We start from the raw sequence: 16,252 nt of genomic DNA, 5'->3' as shown, positions 1-16,252 counted from the left end.
ATGTGGCTAAGGGTTTGTTGATTTTACTGCTTTTCTCAAAGACCCAACTCTTCGTTCCAGTGATTCTTTGTAGTGTTCTTTTATTGATTCCCATCCTTAGTTTATTTCTTGCCATCTACTCCTTTTGGACACTATTTCTTCTTTTTTGCTCTAGACCTTTCAGGTGTGCTGTCAAGTTACTAAAATGAGATCTCTCTGGGTCCATAAATTTGTATATGTTGTCCTTTCATTTTCATTCAGTCCTAAAAAGTTTTAAATTTCTTTCTTAATATCAGTCTTGACCCATTTTTTTTTTTTCATTTAGTAGTGAGTCGTTCAGTTTCCATGAGTTTGTAAACTTTCTATTGTTGCTATCCAGCTTTAATCCATGGTGGTCTGACAGAATGCAGGGTGTTATTTTAGTTTTCTTGTATCTGTGTCTGAACATGTGGCCAATTTTGGAGAAGGTTCCATGAGGTGACTTCTGAGAAGGAGGTGTACGGTTTTTTTTTTCCTTTGGGTGAAATGATCTACAAATATCTGTTAGGTCCATTTGATTTGCGACATCATTCAGCTCCGAATTTCTCTGTCTAGTTTTTGTCTGGATGACCTGTCTATTGACAACAGTTAGGTATTGAATTCTCCCACTATCACCATGTAAGGGCCAATAATGTGATTTTAACTATAGTAGTGTTTCTTCTGTTATCTTGTGTGTCCTTGTATTTGGTGCACAAATGTTTAGAATTATAATATTCTTTTGATAGATTCCCCCCCCCGATGAATACATAGTCTCCCCTGTCTCTTTAGATTAATTTTGGTTTGAAATCTATTTTGTCAGATATTAAAAATGACTATGCCAGCTGGTTTCTTGGGTCTGTTTGCTTGGACTATCTTTTTCTAACCCATTATTCCAAGTTGATGTCTATCCTTGATGGTAAGGTGTGTTTCTCGGATGCAGTAGAAGGATGGATCCCATTCTCATGACTAATGTGTTAGTCTGTGTCTTTTTATTGGGGAATTGAGGGCATTCATAGTGAGAGTCATTAATGTGAAGTGTTTATAGATTCCTGTTATTTTGTTGTGGTGGTTTGGATCTTCCCTCCTTTTGATTTGCTGGTTTGAGAATATCTTTTCTTTGTGTTTTCTTGGGTATGGTTGAAGTTTTTCTATAGAGCTGTATGATAGATATTACTTAAGCTGGTTTATTATGGAATGTCTATCCATTGTGATTGAAAGTTTTGCTGTGTATAGTAGTATGGGCTGACATCTGTGGTCTCTTAGAATCTGCAGTACATCTATCCAGGCCCTTCTGGCCTTGGAGTCTCCATTGAAAAGTCAGTTGCTATTCTAATGGAACTACCTTTTTATATTACTTCATCTTTTTCCCTTGCAACTTTTAATATTCCTTCTTTGTTCTGTATGTTCAGTGTTTTGATTATGTTTTGTGGTGAATTTATTTTCTTATTCAGTCTATTTTGGTGTTCTGTATGCTTCTTGTACCTTCATAGGCACCGTCTTTAGGTTAGAGAAATTTTCTTCAATGACTTTGTTGAAAATATTTTCTGTGACTTTGACCTGGGTCTCTTATCTTTCTTTGTCCCTATTCTTTGTAGACTTGGTCTTTTCATAGTGTTCCAGATTTCCTGGATGTTTTGAGCCAGAAGTTTTTGTTGTTTTTGTTTTGTTTTGTTTTTTTAGATTTAACATTTTATTTGACAGATGAATACATTTCTTCTATCTTGTCTTCAATGCAATGAGATTTTCTTTTCCATCTCTTCTTCCATTCTATTGGTGAGGCTTGCCTCTGAGGTTCTGAATGAGTTTCTAAACTTTTCATTTTCCTCTCAGTTTAGGTTTTCTTCATTGATTCTATTTGCACTTTCATGTCTTGGACAGTTTTTAAATTTCATTTTATTCTTTGTAATTTCATAGATTTCATTAATGGATTTATTCATATCCTCTTCTTAAGTATATTCATAGTAATGATTTTGAAGTCCCTGTGTTGTGCTTCAGCTATGTTTCATTTCTCAGGGCCTGTTGTGGTAGGGATGCTTAGCTCTTTGTAGAGACATACTGTCCTGGATGTTATTGGTTGTGCCTTTATGCTGGAGTCTAGGCATATGGATTTGGGTTGACTGTAATTCCAGGCGCTGATATGTGCTCTTGTCTTTGTTGGGTGGCCTTCTTGGTTCTTGGTTTCTGTTTCCTTCCCTGGATCTTAGGAGTATGTAGTAACTGTCTTTTGCCTGGTATGGAGTACTTCTTGGTCCCTACCCATCCCAACCACTGGGGATCCCCTGTAGCACTTGTTTCTAGGTGTAGAGATGACACACGACAATGGTGATGGACTTGAAGGGCAGGAGGCTGAGAAGGTCTACAGAAGAGGGGGAAGTTATGCCTGCCACAGGATCTGTGGAGTCCACAGGGGATGGAGAAAGAGAGGGAAGACAGGGCCCTGCAGCTGGCCTGCTACAGGGCTGAGATGAGCCTGGGGAATTGGAATTGCAGGATGAGAGGAAAGTGACATTACCTACCTATCTGTTCCTTTGGCCAGCATGGCTAGCAGGTTTCCTTGGGTGTTGGCCAGTGAGACAAAGGGGTTGAGTGAGGAAGGAAGGCTGTGTGAGAGGATCAGCTTGATCCCCTGGGAGTGGGGGCAGAAAGGAAGGAGATGGTCTACTGTCAGGCTGGGGATAAGCCTGGGGAATTAGATTTAGTTAGTTAGCTGGTGCTGTTCAGACTTCTACAGTCTGACCTCATGTGATTTGTGTCAGCCATATTTAAACGCAGCCTAACTTTGGGGGAAAAAAGTTTCCTGATCACAAGTAACTCAATCCTGTGTGTACAACAAAGCTTAAGACATGTTTACACGGAAGCCATTTACAAAGTACATGGATCCTCTACCAGTAAGATGGGTTCTACTGGCTCAGAAACTATGCTCAAGATAAGGGTCTAGGGAGAAAGACTGAGGTAAACATAATGTAATGCCTGTGGAGTCAGCACTGGCCTGGCTCTAAGGTAGCTCTAAGTGATGCAGGTTGCTGTAAAGTGCTAGTGACATCTCCCCTAAGGATGGGCTTTATTGATGAGGAGCAATGCTCAAGACCGAGAGAGGATGAGTCTTGGATAAATAAGCATAATGCTTTGGGGATTTGGATGAGGCTTGGCCCTATATATAGCAGAAATCATCAGGCTACAAACTCTATCCATTCCTGGCTCTCTGGGTGGAAAACAGGTAAACATCTCTTTCCTTCTGTTTCCTTAGTGCTCATCTGTAAGCACGAGGGAGGGCCTCATGCCCTCTACAGGTGTGTGCGTGTACATAGCTGACACTAAGGATGAGCTACGATGAATGTTGTTGTAGAGCCACAAACAAGATTACCTAGACAGAGGCATCCCAGAGTTCTTCCTTCCTGCACAGGCCTTGCAGCAATTCAGTTGTGGTTATCCAAAAGAAAAATAGCAGAAAAAAAAAATCTCTAAGAATTCTGTGAGAATATAAATATTTCACTTGAAAATTGGTATTTAAAACATGAAATGTTTTATAAAAAAAATGTCTGGCTTCGTATGTCATCACGTAGACAAAGATGATGAAATGTTTCTGCTAAGTTTTTATACACCAAAGAATTATTTTAATAGACATGCTCTGTGTCTTGACATCCATGGGCAAGGGCAGAGAGTAGTGAGTTAATGCGCTCACACTTGTGCCAGCTTTCTTTCGCTACTCCTATACAATCCAGAATTCCCTTCCAAGGGAATAGGGCTGCCCACGGTGGGCGGATCTGCCCTCATCAATTATCATAATCAAGATAATCACCCATGGACACACCCACAGGCTAACATGATCTAGACAGTCTCAGGCCACTGTAGCTTGTGTCAGGTTAGCAATTAAAACCAACCATCACACCCTACTAACAATATTTTATTATACTTCCACAAGCTTGTGCCAAGGTATGCAGAAAACGAGGAAATGGAATTGTGACAAGGTGTTCACAGGAGCTGATCCCCAAGGCTGTGCTATCATACAGTTTTAATTCTGGAGTGAGATTTGCAGGACCATCAAGAATGCTTGTTAAGTCATACCCACTGATGACTATTCTTTTGGGGGGCTTTTAGCTGGATCTGATTATCTGGTTTAATTGATCCTACAGAGGATAGCTTTAGCTGAAAAGAAGATGGAAATGAAAGACTTAATTAAAAATGTAAAGTTGCCTCCTTGCTGTGAGGACACTGAAATAGACGCGGAACGCGTTCTCTTCAATATTTATTCATCTGATTTTCATGGTAATTGCCTGGTCCCTGACTATAAAGGGGGAAGCTTGGCAAGCTAGATTACTCAGAGAAAGAAGGATGAAAAAAAAAAAAAACAAAAAAAAAAACAAAAAACGGTCTGAGTCTAAATTTACTCCAGAGTCTAGCAGCCTCTGAGTTTTCTTGCTGTGTGCTGAGGTCACTGGGGGAACCACCCAAAACAGCTCCGTGCCTTGGTGTGGGGGTGTTGGAGCCAGGGACTCTAAAATAGCGTTGAGAAGAGCTGGTGACAGAGGTTGTGGGAGAGGACTCAGAGATGGCTCTCTCAGCACCTGAATCATTCTGCCAGCCTGTGGATGTCTAAAATTACCCCCTGAGTCACTCGTGGTTGATTCATTCTTTGGGCCAGGCAGGGCCGGCACGGTGGCATGAACACCATCCTTGCACTGGGAGAAACTGGCAGCACTCATGTCCAGGTCCTCTGTAGGCTTGGCTCACGGAGCCTCCGGCACTGAAGGCTTCCAAGCGCACACTAGAGCCTTCGACTACTAAGCTGTGAAGCAGTGATGTCACTTCCACAGCCGCTAGGTCTTCCTGTGTCTCCTCTTGTCCTCTGCCCCTCTGCTAGTCCACCTGCACAGGTACTCCCGCCCCCTGCTGTGACCCCGTTGGGCCACTGTGGTTAGCCCCACCCCTGTAACGGGGCATCTTTCTTGCCTTTGTTTTGTATTGATTTCCCAAGAAGGAAAATGAATGGGAATTAAGGAAAGGGAGAAGTATTTCAAATATTTTGTAGTGTATTTCGTTTTGCTTAAAAATTCTTTTTTGGTGTGTATCTCCACCATTAAGAAAGAAACTTACTGCAAAGACTTATCTTTCTCTCAAGTGTCTGCTTCTTTGGAGCATTTCTCCACAACCATGTCAACATTGTCTCTCTCTATGGCATATAAGTGCATATCTACATGCCTTTACAAATAGATTATTTAATTTCCAAAACAGTTGTTAACCCTTGAATTTTTTTTATGCGTTTTGTCTTTGGCGGACATAGCAGCTCTTTTGTTTTCTATGCTATCGATGTGGGTTGAGTCTTTCTCTGTTTTCCAATTTGTCCTCTGAGTTGAGATTGGTCTGCTCCCTTTGTGGGGCGCTGTTTTGGCACACGCTCATGGTGGTATCTAGGAAGAGAATGCTGTGTTGGGTTTTGTGGTCTTGGTCTCCTTGCTGTCATAGCTCGGCTCTCTTTCCCTTGTGTCCATCCCTGACATCAGAAGGAGAGGGAGGGGGGAGGGGGAAGAGAAAGAAAGAGAGAGAGAGATTGAGAGAGAGAGTGCAAACAGGCAGAGCTTGGAAGTACATGGCTTAGGGTATCTGACTCAGGGAAGGGGAAGAATTCCAGTGCTTCCCAGAAGTGCCTTAGCTGGACTCACTGTTGTTCTCTTGAGGGCACCTTGTTTCATTTCTCTGGATACTTATCCTCTGCCTTCTTCTCTGAAGGCATAAACAAAGAGGAATGGGTGGAGGGTGGAAGCTGTGTGTTCCATGTCTGCAGCCCAACTGTCCTGTGGAATTAGCAGTGGAAGGGAGACCGGACTGGAGGAAGGGAGACTGGACTGAAGGAAGTCAGTAGAGGTCTCCATGCAGGCCAGAGAAGGTTCTGAGGTTCTCGGTGGAGTCCCTCTGCGACACTTCCCGCCACACTGAGGATGTCTGTATACTTTAGCTGTTCTGAAGGCCAGGCTAGAAATGGCCTTGGAACTCAGGTCTATCAGTCGCTGGGACACGCCACCAAGCCACAAGGAAGGCTGTGAGGAGGCCATGGTTGCCCAGATCCCTGTCTCCCTGCCATGTGTGTGTGTCCTGGCATGTGCCTCCCCTGGCAACGCAGTGTTGGGCATCTTCTTCCCAGCTGTGGATTCCACAGCGCTGTCCACTGCTTGACTGGCACTGAAGTTAGGCAAGGTCCTGCTTGGGTGCCTACTACTTTGGAGGTCCGCTTCTGATGGCCTGCGTGCCATCCTTGCTGGCTGTCACTGGTTTCTGGTGATGGCTATCACTAGGACTAAACTCAAGTCACTATCCAGAAACAGAGATGAAGGTTCCACCCTCTTGCGATTGTGCAAGCCCCTGCTGGCCCTGGGCTAGGGTGACTTCAGTGTCAAGGAAAGTCCTGGGTGGCAAGGAGCATTTGGCCATCCTGTTTTGGGAAAGGCCATGGAGCTCCTGCAGTGCTATGGGCCTGCCCCCTCTCCTCTTCCTGCTGGGCTGGCATCCATGTAGCTTCTGAGTGACAGAGCTGCTGTCCAGGAACAAAACCTGCCCAGGCGCCACAGACAGTGTTGAAGGATCCCCCCACCCCCAAAGATTTCCCCAACAGCGCATGCTTGTGGCCACAAGGGGACAATAAAAGCACAAGTTCTGCCTCGTGGGTGCTGGAGAGGTGCCTCACCTGAAACACTTTCAAACAGGCTGGCATCCTGCCCTGACTCTCTTCCCCAGGACAGCCTGCGTGCAGGGAGAGGCCACTTCCTGTTCTCCACCTTGACTGAGCTTGTGGAGTTTCACGAAGGGGCAGTTGTGGGCTCCGTGGGCCTTCCCTCTGCCTGTGGCTCTGACACGATCTGTGATCACTGAGAGCATGGTGGGAGAGAGAGTTGGAGGCCCTTTGGGTAGTGATCTCTGCTTCCCCACTGCTCACGGAAAACAAGGTTTCCCTGAGCTTTCCTCCCCCTCTGGTCAGATGGCAGCCAACCCCCAGGCCTCACAGAGACAGCACACACCCTCTCAGGTCTCCTGGGCTCTGAAGCGGGGGTATGGCCTGCAGTAAGGTTTTGTGGGGCACAGGGAGAGCTGCTGAGTCATTTTCTCAGCCCAAGAGGCTGGTATTTTCTCCAGCCATAGGGCTCTTGAGATACCATTTTCACGACGGAACTGCCTGTGACGGGATTTTCATGGCTAGCTGGTTTTCAGAAAAAAAACAAGAGTGCATAGGGTCTGCCATCATCCCCCAGATGGAGCAGGGGAGCAACTGTGTCCACAGCATCATAAATGTGATGGAGAACAGTGGGTTCGTAGAGAAGGAAAGCCGAGGTGGGAGTCCCCATTGTTAGGTGAGAGAGCCAAGGGACACGGGCAGCCATTACCAGACCTTGACATGGGAGGGCAGAGCGTTAGAGAGCACATCGGTCCAGAGGCAACAGGATAAGGTCATGGAGAGAGAGAGAGAGTGTGTTTGTGTGCGTGAGAGAGAGAGAGAAAGAAAGAGAGAGAGAGAGAGAGCCTTCACAGCTCTCAAGGAGCTGCACAGAAGAGACAGCTACCACACACAGCATGAAGGAATCCTGAAGCAAGGACCCTTCAGTTTCTAAGGACAATGGGTCCTGAGGGATTTCACGGTGGGGCACAGAGGCTCCTTACTACAGCCTGCCCTGGTGTGGCCTACAAGCCAGGCATGAGAAGGCAAAAAGGTGCTGGGGACAGGAGCTCCAACAAGGAGACCAACAAAGCCCAAACATCTGGGCTCAAGGGGACCTGCAGAGACTGTTGCATCAACCAGACGCCATGAATAAGGAGGATGTAAGCCTCCTGCTCAGAAGCAGCCCATAGGCAGCTCCATCTCCATGTGGGTCTTCTAGTAGAGACGACATTGACGTGAACGTGGTTGCCTGCTCTTTGATCACTTCCCCCTGGCAGAGTGTCCTTACTAGGCCACAGAGGAAGAGCATCCAGGCAGTCCTGATGAGACCTGATAGGCTAGGGTCAGGTAGTAGGAGAGGAGGACCTCCCCTATCAGTGGACTAGGGGAGAGGGACATAGGGGATGAAAAGGGAGAAAGGGTGGGACTGGGAGGAAAGGGGATGAGGGAGGGGGCTACAGCCGGGATACAAATTGAATAAATAGTAAAAAAAAAAAAAAAAAAAAAAATGTGATGTTTGAAAAAAAAGTAATTTTCATTGTTGGTATCTGTTCACATTTTCTATCACAGTCGTGAGAGAATCTGTAAACAGAGGCAGTTTTGTTTTCCTTCCGAACTTGCATTTTATTGCATTTTCTTCTCTTCCTTAGCTGGGACTTCCATTCTGTTGTCCCAGTGTGGCCCAGGACAGAGGGAATGAGGTAGGCAGTGTCCACAGGGCAGGGGCTTGCAATATTTAGAGACTGCCTCAGAGGGGCAGGTAGGTGAAGCAGACTAAACAGACCAGCTGCTGTCAGCGACCACGGTCTGACAGAGATTGCCTCTGAGTCACAGCGAGGTCTCAGGCCCCAGAAGCCTGCTCCTCCCCTTGCCTTCCTCCGTCAGATGTCCCAGGTAGCTCTACTGCAAAGTGTTCTGTCTTTCCTGCCTGTGGTACCAGCTCAACCTCTCCTTCATTTCATCCTCACAGATACGGACGAAGGACCGGGTCTTCGACAGCATCAGTCACCTCATCAACTACCACCTTGAGAGCAGCCTGCCCATCGTCTCTGCCGGGAGTGAGCTTTGCCTCCAGCAACCAGTGGAGAGGAAACACTGAGCTGGCCCAGCACCCCGCCCCCATGCCTTGTGCCAGGTCAGGGGGACCTGTGCTCCACTGCTCTCAGCCTGTGGGGACTGGGGTGGCTGTCTGTGGCTGCCACCTTCTTCAACAGCCCCCAAGGGAGGTTCCCTTCAAGTTCAAATTCCGTAAACATGGTCCACACATCTCAGATTCATATTAGAGGTGTATATGCCCACACGTCCTATATAAATGACCCCGATAATTATATTTTTAAGGCTAAAGAAGATGTGCGAGACTAATGCTGTATGCTGTATGTCTTTAGTCAGAGGCAAGTTTGACTGTAGTTGTTCAGGCAAAAGTTTTAATTCAACTGAGCCATTCTCCTGGGAAATTTAGCTAGGAAGGAGTAACCGCAGTTCCAGATATGCACACTACTCGGACACAGGTGCGCTGGCAGCTCCAGGACAAACAGAACTGTGGTAGATGGGCAGCGTGCTGCCCAAACATCTGCCCCTGGCCCTCCAGTTCTGCGTGTGTGCTGGCTCTGGGCGGCAGCTCCTGGAGGGAGGAGCCTTCTCTGGCCTGCTGGATGCTGCCTCCTGTGCCCCTAGATTGATGTCATATGAGTGGTTTTCCTGCCACAGGCTGAGCCACTGAGGCTTTACTCCAAAGCAGGCAGTGCTCTGGCTCATTTGGGTCATAGTTCAGCATGGAGACCCATAACCTTTGACCTCAGGTGTGTGTGTGTGTGTGTGTGTGTGTGTGTGTGTGTGTGTGTGTGTATTTGGGGGACCCATTTGAGGCCAAATATGATACAAGATAAGACATAAAATGTCTGACTGACAAATGCTTTCTTTGTTTCATCAGTATAGTGAGGGAATGAATGTCTGTGGAAGGCAGGATGGGTGTGTCCTTGGTCTGTATGTCCATCATGGCCTGGTATGGGGACCTCCCACCTACCTCTTGTATTCAGTAGAGCAAAAACCATGTGTAAGAGGCCTGTACCAGCTTCTGCCCAGAACTGAGCCTTGGAGACACACCCACTGGGTGCTCTTCCCAGGTCCGTGTGTGCTCAGTACTGTGCTCCAGAGTCTTTGGAACCAGCTAGAGTGAGGGAGGGATGGCGAGACTCCCTGTCTCCCCTCCACATCTTCTCAGTAGCCCCATGAAAAGGGACCACGCCCATGGCCCTCTGTCCTGACCCCCTTCCTACCAGCTCAGAAGCCGTTGTTTCATGATGGGGGACTTTGTGTTTCAAAGTTGCCTGTGTCTCCACCTTCTGAAAGAACATCTGGGCTACGAGCACGTGCGACTTAACAAACAAATGTTGCATTTGTTGGTTGGTGCCTCCCTAAGACTGCGACCTGGGGACTGATCCCCACGAGGTGGCACCCTGGCCCCGCAACGGGACTCTGTACACTGTAGGGTTGGGAGATCCTAAATTGGATTTTTTTTTTTTAGTAGGATGTTTTTTAGGGAACGTGTGTGTGTGTGGGGGGGGGGGGGGGTGTGTGTGTAGGGGGTGTATGGCTCCACGGTTAAGAGCACTGGCTTCTCTTCCAGGGGCTCAATTTCAATTCTCAGTGCCCACACAGCAGTTGGCAGCTGTCCCAGGCTATCTACCCTCTTCTGGCCTCCAAAGGCACCAAGCAGGCACGCCATGCACATAAACACTTGCCAGCTGAAACATGCACACATATAAACACAAATAAATCATATTTTTAAAGGAGCAGGTAAGGGGAGACTTGGCACTGGGCCAGTCAGGGTTCCCCATGGCTCTAATGGTGTGCGCGCTCTTGCTGCTGTGTAGTCTTGGATGCTGATGGCCGAGGCGGGGTGGGGCAGAGCCCAGGCTCTGTAGACGACCTCTTTGCAGTTTTTCCTCTTTGAGGGCCCACTGTATCCAAGATGGCAGTAGAACCAGGCTTCTAGTGTCAGCACTCCCTGCCCTGCTGCTTCCAGAACGGTGCTGGTGACAGACACAGGGTAGACGAAGCCCTGGAAACCATCAGATATGCTGGCAACCCCTGACTCAGACACTTGCCCTGCCCCATACATAGGCTCTGAGGTGTCCCAAGAGTCACCCTGTGCTCTGCCCCTCAAGAGGATGTGCCCTGTGAGAGAGAGCGCGTGCGCGCGCGCGCGCACACACACACACACACACACACACACACAGTCCTGCTGCTCCTGTGTGGGAATGTACAGCACATACAAAAAATATGAAAATAACCATTCTTGAATTCCCTACTTGGGCAAGTCTGTAATACTTTGTACTTGAGTCACGAGTAAAGTGTGCCAGACCATGAGCACCTCAACTTTGTGGTCTACTTCATTCCCCTCTCCAGGGAAGTTAAAAATTCGTACTCAGAAATAACGTATTTGTGGTCTCTGAAGTCAGTGTTGAGTCTGAGTGTGGTAGGACTTATAGGAACCAATGTAGAAAATTAAAATTATTGGGGCCAATGTTTTTCTTTCCAGCTTTAATCCAAAACATGTAATTTTGATCTCAGACTACAGGACTGGGCATGTGTTTAGGGGAGCCTTTTAGACACCTGGCAGACTCCAGAGGTTTACATCTTAGCCATATTCTGGCCTGTGATCTCTGTAAAGCATGTCCAAGCTTACAGCAGTGTATCATTTCTTTCTACAAACAATGTGTACGTGATGAGACATTCTCTCAAACCTCATTTACACATTGAGAAATGGAGCCTGCTTCAGGTCACATGGTTAGCTAACAGCAGAGCCACTGTAGTTACTCAGCATTTTCTCTGCACAGCTGCAGGCTAGCCAGGGCTTTGAGGCCAATGTTTGGAGGCAAACCCAAAAGAGCCTCCTCTGTGAGCCTGAGCCCCTCCTGCCTTGGCTCCTAGCCCGTATCTGCCTGGGTAGAGCAGAGTTGCAGGCCACAGAGCAGCAACTCTGGGCAGAACGGCACTATATTGCACATGCAGGGGTTTCAACTCCCAGGGCACAGTGGCTGAGTTTATGCCAGGCATGAGTGTGGAGTGTGCCTGGATCCTGTGCTCTTTTGGATACCCCACTACTCCACCCAACACTCTGCAATGATTAGTGGCACATGATGGGCCCAATAGTTTTAAAATAGCCTCTGTCTGCTCTTACACAGTGGCTCTGAAGCCATCCTTTGCCCTTCTGGGAGAGTTAGCTGTGCTTCAAATAGTTCTCCATGCGGGTGGGGCCGTCAGCCTCTTACGGGGCTGCTCATCCTGGTCTGGGCTGGCTCTGATTCTTGAACTTCTCCTTCCACCATAAGGTGTGCAGTCTGCTAACAGCACAGTCAAATGGCTCGATCTTCCAGCTATCCTTGTGTTACCATGGTGTTCTTTTTGTATTTAAAGGACCAAGAGCTCAGTCTTGATGAGCAGCTTTCTGTAATGGGCCACCTCAGATGGTGGACAAAATGGGTGATGCCAAGTAGGCCACACGTGGCAACTGTGAGGTTCTCCTAGCAACAAAGGCAGTTCTAAGTAAAGGCTGTGATACACCATGACCAGAAGGTAAAGCTTAGGTTGGAAGGAAGGAAAGGACAAGGGAGAATGAATTCCCTACAGCCCGTGGGCTTCAGGCCACAGTGAGCCCATGTCCAGGCTCTGTGTCCATCCTGGTGTCCTGAAGATGGCCCCTCTTTCAAAGGAAAGCTTTCCCATGGCAGCATGCAGCACCTGGCTTCCTATGGGAGTGGAATGGACAGCTTATTTCCAAGTTAGAGACGATACCACATTTTCTTCTTGTACGAGTGAGTTGAGTAGAAACCCAGCTTCCCTGAGACAGTAGTGCGGCAGTGGTCACCTCCATGAAGCTCAGCCCCAGCATGCCTAGAACAGTATGGGCTCTTTCTGAATGGTGGGTTCTCTGAAGCCATGGCTTGCGCCACACCCCACGGCTTCCCCCATTGACCCAAGGTGGCAATGCCATCTAGAAACTGCTTCTGGGGGTGGCAACAGCCAGATTTTAAGTAGAAAGAGGAGATCATGCACCCAGAAAAATCTGTGTGGTGCTAGTTCTCGTGAAACTTTTGAAGTGTTTTCCAAGAAAGAGAATGTAGATAAACCCCACTCCTGGAACATATTACAAACCTAGAAATCTTGGCTTTGTCTGGGAGGCTCTTGTTTGTTTGGTGAAGAAGCAGGAGCCAGGCTGATGGTCAAGGCTAGGTCTAGAAAAGAATTCAGGACTTACTGAGATCCTTTGGGGCGCAAATGTGTAGCTCATCCCCATGGCAGCAACAAGCAGTCCCGTTCTCCTCATGCTTCACATTTCAAAACACACAAAAGACTGAGTCACTTTCGTGAAAGAGAGAGTACTTGTGGTTGGTGACTTAGCTGCTATTCTACCAAAAGGGAGCTCTCCAGAGGGGATTTGGGCACACAGAGCTTATTTTGAAAATGATCCCAGTAGTCAGGAGGGATGCAGCTGATAAGGAATGATTTCATTGTGAAACACGTTTCTACCCTGTGTTGAGCCTGGGAGCAGAACTGAACACACCTGAAGTAGCCCGTGGGTGGGGCAGGGAGGAGCTCTGCCACAGCCAGCATGGATGGAAGCTGTCTCCAGCGAGCTCTGCCCAGGCCTGTGTACAACCATGCACATCTGCATGCACAGTCTGTGAGCCGGGACATTCTGGGGTGGAGTTTGGTGTTTGTGATAATCAGTCTCAGAGCAGGGGGCAGGCACGGAAGCTGCCTGGTCCACACATAAGTTTCAGGGCTCTGCCCCTTGAGCTTTTGACTTGAGAGCCTAGTGTGAGAATAGAACACTTGCCTTTTTCAGCACGAGGGCATGTTAAGTCAAGGGTCCTGGCTTTGACACTGACCGGTGGGTTTTCAGCCCTTCCTTGACTTACTGGTGGACCCACCCTCCCCTCCCCTCCTTTCTGAAGAAATTTTCACACCACGCCATGTTGTAGATCCCAGGTCCATGCTGTGAATTTAAAAAATGGAGAATTAATAAGTACTTCTAACTCTCTGCAACTGTGGCTGGGAGATAAAATGCCATCTGCCAGACGAGATTTATTTATAATGGGGTTTATACATATTTATAAGTTTGCAAGCAACAAATGCACAGTTTTAAAACTGGCACATTTTATAGCAGCCGGAAAAAAAATGCAACTTTATACCAGGGCTTTTGAGCGTGAACTGCGTGTGTGTATTTCGCACACACACATACACACACACACACACACACACACACACACACACACACACAAACTTTCTTCCGTTCAGATGGAATGTGCACTTCAGCTCGTGTGTGTCCACATGCAGGTCAGCTCTGTGACGGAGGGAAAGCAAGCCAGGTGTAAGTGGTCCACGTCCCTAACTCCAGCACGTGGGCAGTGGAGGCTGGAGGTTCAGCAGTTCAAGGCCTAACCTAGGCTGTGTGAGGATGTGTCTCCACAGAACTAAACAGAAGGTGGGGAGCAGCCAGCAGAAGACAGGGAAGAGGCAGGTGTTGGACAGAAGAAAAAGAGAAGGGGAAACACCCACAGACCCCTCAGCTTTTGTTGGTCCAGTACTGCCTAGGCACAACCTGACTTGGCTTGCCAGCCTTCCTGGCCACATTTGCATTTTGTATTCTGTGTAGCAGGCCCTGCCGGGACTTGTTTATAATCTAGTAGAAGCCCCGCCCCCAACACACACACACATTGGTTGGGATGAGGGAGGCCTTTTAGTGCTCAGGACTGAGCTGGGGTGCTGAAGGCTTTGCACGGTAGGTGGCGCTGTAGAGCCCGGAGGCAGACGGGTGCGAAAATTCAAGCTGTAACCCTTCACGGGAACTGCTGGTGTCAGCAGATCGCTGGAGACTGGGCTGAGAGTGAGCTCTCCTTTCCTCTCGCTGCTGTCTCAGATGGGTAAGTGAGTCCCTGAGGTCCCCCCAGCCCCCCACCAAACACACCTATGATTCCTCTCTTAGGGTGAAAGAGAGAAAGCGCAGGAAACGAACAGCTCTGCGTGCCCACTGTCCGTAGAGGACCGTGCCTGTGGAGTGAACCTGAACCTGAGCTGCCCGAGGTTCACGCTGGAGGAAACACCTTCACCACAACCAAAGTCACTCACGCTGGAGCCACGCAACAGTTCCCAAGGCAGAGACGAGCGGACCACCCCGTCCCGGGACAATGCGTTCCTTTTCCTCCATTTTCTTCTTTTGAGCACTACGTGTGAGTTGCCAATTGAGTGTTTCTCTGTTCGGCTGACTTTTGGGGGTAACTTGTTTCTGCGTATTGTGAAATTATGTGGATTTCTTTGTATTCAGAGTGAATCATTTAACGTCTAAAGTCCCCGGATGTCGGAGATGGCTCGGTAAATGTAATGTGTGACAAGGTATTTACTAGCTTTTCAAAAGCACCTGGATGGCCAGTTATACATATTGATATGTGAATATTTGAGGGGTTTTTTTTGTTTCTGTTAACTTTTGTGAAACACAAGCAATTGCTGTAACAGCAGTCTGTCTGTGCATATAGCCAGCCTCCCTTTCTACTTTGATACTGGCATAGAATTGGCTCCCTAAGTCACCCATGAGGAGCAGAACCATAAAACCAACTTCAAGTTTTCTCCCATTTTTCTACGATAAAACTTACATGATTTGACGAACATTTGGAGAGTCCCAAGATATAACAGGTGAAGGTAATTGGTCTAGATTCCCTCACCTCTGTGATGTTGCTTCCAGGCTCATGGCCTTCACCGTGGGCCTGAAACATCACACCCGAGCTTCTGGGATGAGCATGAGGAGGCAGTGAGTAGCATCCCCTCCCCATGGCCCCGGTGTAGCAGGTGGCAGGCCAACTCCTCTAGACACTGCTGCTCTTCCGGTTATGACTAGGTCCCGGAATGTGTGCCTTCATCATCCGCACAGCCGTCGATGCACCTCTGATTCCATAGCAGCCCCTCTGCCCCCTCCCCCGACTTAGACACTAAAAGCATTTGGGTGATGAGGTTTTTGCATTTGTCCGTACAGTTTCCAAAGCATGGAGCCAGCGATGTAATTAGACGTTTTCTCTAAGATGCACCTTTCTGTGAACGGCTCTCTCCCAGCACACAGGATAACCATGGCTCAAAGAGTGCGAGAAGAAACCATTTTCAAACAGTTAATTGTGTCAGTGACTGTAGGTGTAAGTCTGTTGGCAATAAAGGCTACTGTGAAAAGGGTCTCTTGTTTGCATGATGGGCATGATGGGGCTTATGCTTGTGTGGGGGGTGCCATAAAGCATGGGTAGAGGTCAGAGGGCAACTTGTGGGCATCACTTTTCTCCTCCTGTCATGTGGGTCCTGGGTATCGAACTCAGGCCGTTGAGTTTGGCGGCAAGTACCGTTGTCTGCCGAGCCAGCTCACTAGCCCTGGGTCTTGTAACGGTTCGCAGAAGACAAGAGGACAAGACTGAAACTTTTCTCTAGAAAGGAGGTGTTCTGTTTTTTCTCAGGAGGAAAAGAAAAAAAAAAGTAATTTGGCAGAAACAATTGACTGGAGCATAGGTGGCCGGGGGCAGGTCAGAGGAACCAGATGGTGAGAAGGCTGCACAGGGGATTTTCACGACA

The 16,252-nt window shown here is 47.9% G+C and overlaps 1 protein-coding gene across 1 annotated transcript in view; it reads left to right on the top strand.

The window, feature by feature from the left end:
- Shc3 (SHC adaptor protein 3) overlaps positions 1–15,861 on the top strand; it is a 131,696-nt gene extending 115,835 nt beyond the window's left edge. Inside the window, exons 12-13 of the mRNA XM_055595140.1 lie at positions 8,613–8,777; positions 14,634–15,861. Of these exons, the coding sequence (XP_055451115.1) occupies positions 8,613–8,741 (129 nt within the window). The 3' untranslated portion in view covers positions 8,742–8,777; positions 14,634–15,861. The remainder of the gene's footprint in view (positions 1–8,612; positions 8,778–14,633) is intronic.
- The last annotated feature ends 391 nt before the right edge of the window (positions 15,862–16,252 follow it).

The sequence above is a fragment of the Psammomys obesus genome, unplaced genomic scaffold (assembly GCF_907164565.1).
Source record: "Psammomys obesus unplaced genomic scaffold, mPsaObe1.curated_primary_1811, whole genome shotgun sequence".
Lineage (NCBI taxonomy): Eukaryota > Metazoa > Chordata > Mammalia > Rodentia > Muridae > Psammomys > Psammomys obesus.
The sequence above is the reverse complement of the archived record's forward strand: the minus strand, read 5'-3'. Positions and strand labels throughout refer to the sequence as shown.